The 11,583-nt window shown below is 43.7% G+C and overlaps 1 protein-coding gene across 8 annotated transcripts in view; it reads left to right on the top strand.

The window, feature by feature from the left end:
* Window positions 1–4,245: 4,245 nt before the first annotated feature.
* ppfia1 (PTPRF interacting protein alpha 1) overlaps window positions 4,246–11,583 on the top strand; it is a 37,016-nt gene continuing 29,678 nt past the window's right edge. For 5 of the 8 annotated variants that reach the window (XM_062470678.1, XM_062470682.1, XM_062470683.1 and 2 more), the window contains exons 1-3: window positions 8,254–8,535; window positions 9,074–9,175; window positions 11,151–11,315. In XM_062470678.1, the coding sequence (XP_062326662.1) occupies window positions 8,269–8,535; window positions 9,074–9,175; window positions 11,151–11,315 (534 nt within the window). In that variant the 5' untranslated portion in view covers window positions 8,254–8,268. Of the gene's footprint in view, window positions 5,056–8,253; window positions 8,536–9,073; window positions 9,176–11,150; window positions 11,316–11,583 lie in introns of those variants that run through there. The other 3 variants (XM_062470681.1, XM_062470680.1, XM_062470679.1) reach the window with 3 other exon arrangements.

Raw genomic sequence — 11,583 nt, 5'->3', positions numbered from 1 at the left:
CCTGTCAAAAGCAAACGGCAACAAATTTAGTTGCTTCTAACATGGCCAAAGATGTTGAAGATCATTCTTGAAGATCTGGAGAGTATGAACACTGCTAGTGTTTGAGGGACAGAGTGCAGGGGGTTGCCGAGACAACAAGACTGATGCGTTCTGCAGTATGGCATCAGTCTTGTGTGTGTGTGTCACACAGACAAGACTGATGCCATACTGCAGAACGCATCAGTCTTGTTATACTCACACTATATATAGGACCCACTAATTGTAGTCATAGTTCAGGTAGGGTTTAGGTTACCTAGCTGTATCGCATCCATTGATCTGATATTTAACTAATGTTGTCATAAATTCACTAAATTGGCACAAAAAAAACTTGTTGGAACTAGTTTTGTGAAGAATAAATGGTCAAAATACACTTACCATTTTTACCTGTGGAATCAGCAAATACTCAACCAGTTTAATAATGGTCTGTATGTCTGTTTGATCAAGTCAATCAAACGCTACCCTCTACACAGGCTGGGTCCATTAGACATTTATGTACAGTAGATTTCTATAAAGTATCAGTCTCAGAATTAGCTTTATTTGCCATGTAAGTTCACACAAACAGGGAATTTCTATGATCTCTGATGATGTCTATGATCTGACCCTGACCAGGGGTTTTGAGCTGATGTTCAAGCATGTGCTCATGTATTTAAACAGAAATTTCAAAACAAATGTCAGTTCTACAGGTGAAAACGACAACAACAGTACCACAAAGGTTTTTTCTTTATGTTCACATCCATGTTTTTATATAAACAAGTTATTGCCCAGCGGCCTGTGATCGAATAAATATTTCGACATAGCAACAAAGCGATGTTGGGACTGTCTGGGAAAGACTGGTGATCTGTCTGGGCACGAGTCACCTTCTGCTTTAGGTTTGCTCTCCTGATTCAAAACCATGAAGTGTTTTTCCTCATTCTGTTGTTTGCCGTGTGGTTTGATTTTACCAACCTAATTATGGTCGTCATTTTTTAAATTAGTTTTAACATTTGAATCTTGAAATGTTTTAGTTGATGTGAATTGTCGTGGATCAAATGTTATAAAGAGGCATATTTATCTGTAATAACTTGTTTCATGATTCATTTTTTAATTGAATTTGTACGGAATTAATTTACAAATCCAAAACTATTTAAATTGAAATTCTTCACCAATGCGCAGTTATGAAATCGGTTGGGGCCAGGCTTGATTGAAGCTCGGTTTTAACACGCTTCCCTGATGCTGCATGTTGTAAGAAAAGATCAAGTTCAAGACCAGGCCAAAGTTGGTAACAGGTTTACTACGGAGTGATGTGGCTGCGTAAATCAAGTGTAACTGGCCAGAGGAGTGCAAGTGTGTCCGGCCCAAGGTCAGTTTCAGATCACTTAATCCACAGCAATTGCTTGACCGAGCAATAGATGCCTGTATGTACAGACTCGTAAACCAAATACCGTACGTAGTTTGGTATTTGTATTCATCCAGTCAGTTAGCTATACAATGACAATCGGGGGGGGTCAACTCAGTGCCCCCCTGCCCCCCCCCCCTGCCGCCGCGCCAACCAAGTAAACGGCAATGGCACAGACAAACTAAAACTACAAACACTATTGTAGTCATTTCTTTCTGAAATAAAAAAAAAGTGGATCTTTACAAAACTACCAGAGGAACATATTTGACTGTTCATCACAAAATACGGTAGTTGGAAATCTCTCCAGATTCTGACAAGCAATGAGACAGATAAATTAAGCTATCTTGCTTGATACAGAGATAGCGATAGCTATCTTTTAAGTTGGTGGGTGGTTAACCATGTTTCTATCATTAACATTCTTGTGAATATTCTACAGCTAATTGCCATCACAAATACATTCGTGACAGATTTTTTGGGGGTGTTAGATAGCTAATTTGCCTTTCTTGAACTTTCTCACGACGCAGAACGTACTGCTACGTAGCTACACTGAGGTAATTGAACCAGCACACTGCCTGGTCACTCGCGCTGTGTTTATTGAGTGAATTTTGACTAGATCAGTCACTGTAATACTGTGTGTGATATTCCCTGCCATAAAGTCAACATTTCTGTGTATCGCCAAACCGTTACTGAATGAATATGGTAAATATATTGTAATATTTACGATTACAGGTAAGAACGATATATAGCTAAATGTATCGACCCCCCCCCCCCCGACCTGTGGTTTTTACCTCTTTGGGGGGGGGGGGGGGGGGGGGGTCCGAGCCTTAATCGGGGGGGTCAAACCCCCCAGTAATTTGCACATTGCATACAGTCATAAATAAATCAAGCCCCATAGGCCCTATAGCGTTAAACAAGCTGGTGTGATAGAAACTGTATTGATTCCCGAGGCGGAATTACCTCCACCAGACAGACACCCACTCTAAATCATCAGACTCATTATCACCGATGGGAGACTCAACTCGGTTCACTTTATTGATCCCGAAGAAAATTCAGGACTAAGTGCTGCCCCTGAAAGAGCCACAGGCTCCGGCGGACATTCAGAAGGGCGTCGGGGTGGTGAGCAGCAAAATAACTTAAAACTGGTTCCTATTTCGCCTGCATGGGCATGGGAGGCGTTTTTATTATAGCGTCATTGATATGGACTAATTCTGAAAGAGTGTCTCTCTGGGCCTGAAGGCTTTAAGTCAGGCGCTTGTGAGATTAATTTAAGAGCTAGTCTTCTCATTTGAACCCATAGTCTTAATAATTTAACCGAATCTTTTTCTATAATTTTGGGCATGAAAATGTACTATTCGCGTTAGAATAGCAAAAAGTAAATTTTGTCTTGTAACTTTTATTTAGAAAAGCATTTGACGTAATCAACCGGTGTTGTATCACCCGATGCATGACTCTCTGGATTGGCACCCCCTCGCGGGAGCGCGCGCGAATCAAAGAGTGAAGGATTTCGTCTTGATATCGCAACCAAACGAAAGGGAGACAGAAGTCTCACATTATACTTTCTTTGTTATAGAATTCAAGAGAAGAATGTCGGTTATCTGTGTAAATATCAGATGCTATTTTCAACACAAAATCCTTAAAATTCGTCATTCAACCCGTATAGTAACGAACGCAAACCAACATCTAATTCTGAGGAAATATACCCCAGTATGACAACCAAAGGAAATGTATTTTGTGTAGCAGGTTCAAAGTATTTCACATGGCTCTTCATACTAATGTATAGGTTCAAAGGCATTAGATTTTAATGCAGTTAGCCTGCGCTTAGGGTGGGTTACTCAGACAGGTCGAAAACAACAGCCTTCTGATCCAGAATAGGCTATCAGATGTCCTGAAAAGGGACCAAAGGTTAACATGCCTATAGCCTACAAAAGACAAGTACTAAAAACGATGTATCATTTACATTGTCATTTAGCAGACGCTCTTATCCAGAGCGACTTACAGTAAGTACAGGGACATTCCCCCGAGGCAAGTAGGGTTAAGTGCCTTGCCCAAGGACACAACATCATTTGTCACAGCCGGGAATCGAACCAACAACCTTCTGATTACTAGCCTGACTCCCTAACTGCTCAGCCACCTGACTCCTAGGTGTCAACTATGTATCAACATCAAAAGAAAACGTTCTCACCATCAAATCCTTTATTAAGATGGGAAATATTACTCTTATTGTTTAAGTCAATGAAATAAAATAAAAAATAAAACATAATCCCACACCTACCATGGACTATTCTGATTTCAGACCTGTCCACCCTATACATACACATGTATTGATATTAAATTGATGCTATTAAATGTACATTAAAATCTAATGCCTTTGAACCTATACATTAGTATGAAGAACCATGTGAAATACTTTGAACATGCTACACACTTTGGTAATCATACTGGGGTATATTTTCTCAGAATGAGATGTGGAGCAAGAATGTTGTTTCGCGTTCGTTACTATGCGGTTTGAATGACGAATTTTAAGGATTTTGTGTTGAAAATGGCATCTGATATTTACACAGATAACCGACATTCTTATGTTGAATTCTATAACAAAGAAAGTATAATGTGAGACTTCTGTCTCCCTTTCGTTTGGTTGCGATATCAAGACGAAATCCTTCGCTCTTTGATTCGCGCGCGCTCCCGCGAGGGGGTGCCAATCCAGAGAGTCATGCATCGGGTGATACAACACCGGAAAAGGAATTCCTTAATGAGGCTGGCTTCATCTTGCTGCCGACAAAGACGAACTACGAAATATTTGATAGAAATATTTTTTTTTTCACGCAAAGTTTTGTGCAACGTTTGAGGAACAGAAAGTCTAGCTGTTTATAAGAATGTATAATTACATTTTTTAATAAATTTGAAGTTAGAAAAAAAGTAGATCTGTGCTACAGCCAGACAGGCTGTGTTGAGTAGTGGTGATGTGGTGACGCGGCTCGCCGACGGGAGGCTAAAGCAACTTATCTTGCTAGCTAGCTAGCTGGATTAGACATTAGAAAATGTTTTTGGAAATCTGATCTGACTTTTGCTGTCATGGAATATGGAGTAAGAACTGCTTTTTGCTAGGTAGCCGGTGAGGTTACAACTGTTAGTCTACCACTTTGGTTCGTAACTAACGTACTTTTGAGCTATTTAGCATAAATTTATAGTTTATTGAGACTGTTGCTAGCTACAGTAGCTAGCAAATACTTTGAAGTCGTTATAAACAAACTACAGTAGACAGTGTTGCTACCAGTAAGATCATTGTTAAAACTTTCGGGGTACAGCTAGTAAACGAAATATATTCGTCAAGACTTGACACTGTTTTCCATATTGGTGTTTTAGGGTACAATTGGTAGCCAACTCGGTTTACGACTATCCAGCTGAAGTGTAGCATAGTCGGTATGAGTCTGGTTTTGCGGCCTTTGGAATTATTTTCTTTTTCGACAGTTGTTTGGACCTTTGGTAGTTTGTATTTTATATTTTTCTATTAACATTTTCACGTTACTTTGGAAGCCAAGGCAGATCTTCGCGAGGTAGAAAATTATTTTGCAGCAAAAGAAAAGTGGACATCATAAAGGACCTCAGTTAGCTAGCTAGCTAACCTAAGATACTTATCAAAGGTAAGATGACTATATAACTATTAATGTAAATCAACGGAAGTTGTAACAATGCTTATATTTTCTCAAGTTGTATGATTTATAGTATTAATTACAGTCACGTAAAGAGTAATTTATCACATTAATTTCTTGGAAACATCTGAGGCTGGTGCTAGGTTAGACACAGAATTTTGGATTTCTAATCGGAAGTCTGGAGACTATTGACCTCCAGAACTTCTTTGACAAATCGCTAATTATTGCGTTTTTTCAAGTCACGTTCCATCGCTGAGACCTACGCGACGGCATCAAATGCCGTTTGGCTTTAATGTAATTCATGTTTTTACTTCAATAACTTAAATTGATAGAATATGTATAAAATAAGGGTAGGCTATATCCAAATAGAGTGATTTGATGTCCATGAATGCTGTATTTATTTAAACTATAGTAACATTATGACGCATTAGTTAACTAGTTACCTAGCTTGCTAAACTACTTTACGTTCACGTTGCAGTTTAAGAATGTACCGACATGCTGGACAGGAGACTTTTGACAAGCTGGTGTCAAAAGCCGACTCTGTCTACTTCTTTACAAATGACAGGATTATTTTTCTGTTGGCGTTACAAAAAGCATGATCTTTTTAAATGTTGTATGAAGTTTTCGGCTAGTCACAAAGGAACATGCCGTTACCTTACACCCAGCCATATATGACATAATTTGCATGGACGTGTTGCCCTCTCCACGCATCTGGCCATGAAAGTCTAAAAGTTACAAGTTACAATCATGGTTTGGTGGCCATCACACTTTGTTGATGACTTCACACTTTGTTGATGACTTCAAAATTAGAAACAGGTTTATTGCCAAGTATGTTTTCAGATTCAAGGAATTTGCTTTGGTGATATGATGCATAACAATAAAGATTTAGTGCATTGACAAAAACCGGCGGTGAAAATACATTGAATTAAGTGACAAATTAACAGTAGAAGATGTGTTATAAGAAGATAAGTCAGTGTGGTTCGGGCTTTGCTGATGTGGCTGCGGATGAGAAGAAACCGTTCTTCTGCTGTGAGGTGATGGACCTGATGCCTTAAGCTGGAGGGGTATTAAGGGAGTGTGTCCAGGGTGGAGGGTGTCCAGGGTGGAGGGTGTCCAGGGTGGAGTGTCCAGGGTGGAGGGTGTCCAGGGTGGAGTGTGTCCAGGGTGGAGGGTGTCCAGGGTGGAGGGTGTCCAGGGTGGAGGGTGTCCAGGGTGGAGGGTGTCCAGGGTGGAGTGTCCAGGGTGGAGGGTGTCCAGGGTGGAGGGTGTCCAGGGTGGAGGGTGTCCAGGGTGGAGGGTGTCAAGGGTGGAGGGTGTCAAGGGTGGAGGGTGTCCAGGGTGGAGTGTGTCCAGGGTGGAGTGTGTCCAGGGTGGAGTGTGTCCAGGGTGGAGTGTGTCCAGGGTGGAGTGTGTGCAGGGTGTCCAGGGTGGAGGGTGTCCAGGGTGGAGGGTGTCCAGGGTGGAGTGTGTCCAGGGTGGAGTGTGTCCAGGGTGGAGGGTGTCCAGGGTGGAGTGTGTCCAGGGTGGAGTGTGTCCAGGGTGGAGTGTGTGCAGGGTGTCCAGGGTGGAGGGTGTCCAGGGTGGAGTGTGTCCAGGGTGGAGTGTGTCCAGGGTGGAGTGTGTCCAGGGTGGAGGGTGTCCAGGGTGGAGGGTGTCCAGGGTGGAGGGTGTCCAGGGTGGAGGGTGTCCAGGGTGTAGGGTGGAGGGTGTCCAGAGTAGAGTGTGTCCAGGGTGGAGGGTGTCCAGGGTGGAGGGTGTCCAGGGTGGAGTGTGTCCAGGGTGGAGTGTGTCCAGGGTGGAGTGTGTCCAGGGTGGAGTGTGTCCAGGGTGTCCAGGGTGGAGGGTGTCCAGGGTGGAGGGTGTCCAGGGTGTAGGGTGGAGGGTGTCCAGGGTAGAGTGTGTCCAGGGTGGAGGGTGTCCAGGGTGGAGGGTGTCCAGGGTGGAGGGTGTCCAGGGTGGAGTGTGTGCAGGGTGTCCAGGGTGGAGGGTGTCCAGGGTGGAGGGTGTCCAGGGTGGAGGGTGTCTAGGGTGGAGGGTGTCCAGGGTGGAGGGTGTCTAGGGTGGAGGGTGTCCAGGGTGGAGTGTGTCAAGGGTGGAGGGTGGCCAGGGTGGAGGGTTTGGCCAAAGGGATGGCTCCAGAAGGGTTAGGGATGGTCTGGAGGGATAGCAGGCTGCAGCCAAATACCATCTCAGCAGAGCCAATGATACGCTGATATACGAGTATGAATATGTACTGACCCGCCACATTAATATTACTATTCACATCCAGCTGCGTGGAGAAGGAAAACCGTCCCTTAAATTATTTAATTTACCTTGGGGGGGGGGGGGTCTAACTCACTGTGAGTGATAAAGAGGGTTAGGGTGTTGGGAAGGGAAATCTAGAAAACCTGTGCCAGACTAGCTTGCACCATGAAGAACTAATCCCCTGGATTATCATGTGATTATACATGTTATGTTCTCTTGCATGTAAACAATCTAGTGTTTCAGGAACGCTGCGGCTCATCTAACCTGGGATCCATAAAGTAAAACTAGTCAGTTAGAAATGTGAGGCTTCACAACTTCAATAATGGTCTATAAATTAACGTTTATTTTTTTATTTCATAGCTATTCTTTTTATTCCCATTTTTATATTTGGCTTGCTAGGTATCTTAAGATCCCTTCTACTTCAACTACAAGGATAACCTGCACGGGGGGGAGCTAGGCTTTCTCTAGGTGGCCAGAACACCTATAGGGAGTTTAGGATATAATCTAGAATCAAGCAGTGAGTTAACCCTCGTGCTGCCTTCGGGTCACATGACCCAAAGGTTCATAACGAACCATCGTTGTGTTTACCCAATTTTACCCAATACAAAAACAAATACAAATAATTTTCTTTTAACCATTCCAATGTGGGGGGTCTGAGACAGCCCAACGGTTAAAAGAAAATGCTTCACTTTGTTTTTGTATGAGGTAAATTTGTCACAATACGACGGTGGGTCACAATGACTGATGGGTCAGAATGACCCGAAGATAACACAAGGGTTAAGATAGATATTTTTTGTTCTGAGGTCATAATTTGCAGCACAGCTGTCTGTTGGAGAAGTGTATTAGCAATTATAAGTATGGTCTTCTTCTAATGGCTTGAGGAAGGGAAAGCCATCTATCTCCCCGCTCCTATACCCCTTTTTAGCAATGTTTGTTTCGTCCCTCCTTGGCCCCTTGCAGATGATGTGTGAGGTGATGCCTACCATCAGTGAGGCAGAGGGGCCTCCAGGGGGCGCAGGAGGGGAGCTAGGCTCTGCCTCCCCGCTGCAGTCAGACTCAGAGGGACACTTTGAGTCTCTGATGGTGTCCATGCTGGAGGAGCGCGACCGGCTCCTTGACACGCTGCGGGAGACGCAGGAGAACCTGGGGCTGGCACAGGGCCGGCTGCACGAGGTCAGCCACGAGAGAGACTCTCTGCAGAGGCAGCTCAACACCGCCTTGCCTCAGGTCAGAAACACCATTAACGTGCTCCTGCCTCAAATCAGAAACACCATTAACATGCTCCGGCCTTGATAGAATGGAACCTACTGCACAAACACAATTCAGCTTGGTCTAATAGGGAGCCATTAGAAACACAATTCAGCTTGGTCTAATAGGGAGCCATTAGAAACACAATTCAGCTTGGTCTAATAGGGAGCCATTAGAAACACAATTCAGCTTGGTCTAATAGGGAGCCATTAGAAACACAATTCAGCTTGGTCTAATAGGGAGCCATTAGAAACACAATTCAGCTTGGTCTAATAGGGAGCCATTAGAAACACAATTCAGCTTGGTCTAATAGGGAGCCATTAGAAACACAATTCAGCTTGGTCTAATAGGGAGCCATTAGAAACACAATTCAGCTTGGTCTAATAGGGTTAGGGTTAGGGTTAGGGTTAGGGTTAGGGTTAGGCCATTAGAAAGGGTTAGGGTTAGGGTTAGGGTTAGGGTTAGGGTTAGGCCATTAGAAACCTTGCCCCTTGTTGATGCTGTCTGTGTTATGCAGGAGTTTGCAGCGTTGACCAAGGAGGTGAACGTGTGTCGTGAGCAGCTTCTGGAGAGAGAGGAGGAGATCGCTGAGCTAAAGGCTGAGAGGAACAACACACGGGTTGGTACAGTAGGATCATACTGGATTGTAAAGTAGGACAGTACTGGATAGGACAGTACAGGAGGAACGGTACTGGAAATAACAGTACAGTAGGACCACACTGGATAGTACTGTTCAACAGTACTGTATAGTACAGTAGGACCATACTGGATACTACAGTAATACAGTACAGTAGGACCATACTGGATACTACAGTACAGTTCTCTTGTATTAGTGTTGTTTAAGCTCCGAATCTCCGTTGCTAAATCTTGAAAAAAAGAATCTTGTCTGTTTGGTTTTGTCTTAAACCCACTCTTCCACTCATTTTCCTAGGGGACTGGAAACAAAAATAGGGTTAAAGGAGTCATTGACTGATTTTATAAGGTATTTCACACTGTTCCTTAAGGTCTCCGAATAGGGTATGTAACATTGGTTGGGCTGAAAATGGCCCGGGTGCTGTTCTATGTGCCCTAATGCAAACCTGTGAAATAGCCCTGGAATAAAACGAGAGGTTTTCACTGTATGTTACCCACCGAACTGTCGTTATTCAACTATGACAAGGTAAACTCGGTTTTGCAGTCAATGACCCCTTTAAAACAAAGTTGTATTCTGACACACAACACTTATCAATAATATGCCAAAACTAATTGTATATTCCTCTGGCTAGCAGTGCGGATGACCTGGGCTGTATTCAGTGTTCAATGACATTAGAATTTATAGTAGTAAGTGGTCTTCTGCAGTGCTGCCCTCTGTTGGTTGCCCCTGGCATGGCGCTTTAAAACAATGATGACGGGAGCTGACAAAAGGGCTGTATAATGTTTGGTATGATTTACATGTGATGAGAAGAATGTGGATGTTTTGGCCATGTGTATTTGATGTGTACATTTATTATTCTGTTATGAGTGTGTATTTATTTAGTAAATAACTGTGTACCTGTGTGTATTGAGTGTACCTGTGTGTATTGAGCAGTGTTGTGCATGAATGCGTTCATTGAACACGTTAATTTTTATGAGAACAATGAACTGAACACAACTTAATGACAAACATGTTTATATTATTTGAGGTCTAGCTAAAACGTTACGGAATGTTTTCCTTCTCCTGAGGAGAGACGCTTTCTAAATCGAATGCTTGCACCATGTCGTTGCTCAGTGCCCGTAACATTTTTGCTATGTAGCCTAACCTAAACCAACAAACTCAACTTCGCACTACGTTACCCATGATTCATCGCACACACGTAGACCATACAAGCAATGTATTCCAAGACAACAGCTCTCTGTCTCATAAAAATGGCAAGTGAAAGCAGAGACGCAGACTCAGCGACAACATCTGATCTGATGCACCTTCTTATTTTTTGCTGGATTTTTACACACAGTAAACACACACCTTAAAACTATGAAATGAACTGAACTATGAACTAGTTCAGAATTTAAATGGTGAACTATGAACGTGAACGATTCATATTTACTTGTATGAACTGAACTTTTAACTAGTTCATGAGGTATGAACGTGCACAACACTGGTATTGAGTGTACCTGTGTGTATTGAGTGTACCTGTGTGTATTGTGTCCCCGTGTGTTCCTCCCTGTGTAGCTGTGTGTATTGTGTCCCCGTGTGTTCCTTCCTGTGTAGCTGTGTGTATTGTGTCCCCGTGTGTTCCTCCCTGTGTAGCTGTGTGTATTGAGTGTCCCCGTGTGTTCCTCCCTGTGTAGCTGTGTGTATTGAGTGTCCCCGTGTGTTCCTCCCTGTGTAGCTGTGTGTATTGAGTGTCCCCGTGTGTTCCTCCCTGTGTAGCTGTGTGTATTGAGTGTCCCTGTGTGTTCCTCCCTGTGTAGCTGTGTGTATTGAGTGTCCCTGTGTGTTCCTCCCTGTGTAGCTGTGTGTATTGAGTGTCCCTGTGTGTTCCTCCCTGTGTAGCTGTGTGTATTGAGTGTCCCTGTGTGTTCCTCCCTGTGTAGCTGTGTGTATTGAGTGTCCCCGTGTGTTCCTCCCTGTGTAGCTGCTGCTGGAGCACCTGGAGTGCCTGGTGTCTCGTCATGAGCGCAGCCTGAGGATGACGGTGGTGAAGAGGCAGGCCCAGTCCCCTGCTGGGGTGTCCAGTGAGGTTGAGGTGCTCAAGGCCCTCAAGTCCCTGTTCGAGCATCACAAAGCGCTGGACGAGAAGGTGTGTGTTGGGGGAAGGAGGGGGTTCTCATTGAGCTAGCTTTATATTAGGTTTGATATATATATCAAACCTAATATAAAATTACATAGCAGTCCCACACAATATTAGCCTGGTGGGGCTCAGGTGGGATATCTCCCGGGGATTTCAGTGTGGAGTTTACATGTTCTCCGTGTGCAAGCAGCCCAATACAAAACATGCAGAACAGATCTCTCTTCTGCCCTGTTCCTGTTCCTGACCAAGACAAGGGCATGATCACTAGGACTTGGCC

The sequence above is a fragment of the Osmerus eperlanus genome, chromosome 10, assembly GCF_963692335.1.
Source record: "Osmerus eperlanus chromosome 10, fOsmEpe2.1, whole genome shotgun sequence".
NCBI lineage: Eukaryota > Metazoa > Chordata > Actinopteri > Osmeriformes > Osmeridae > Osmerus > Osmerus eperlanus.
The sequence above is the reverse complement of the archived record's forward strand: the minus strand, read 5'-3'. Positions and strand labels throughout refer to the sequence as shown.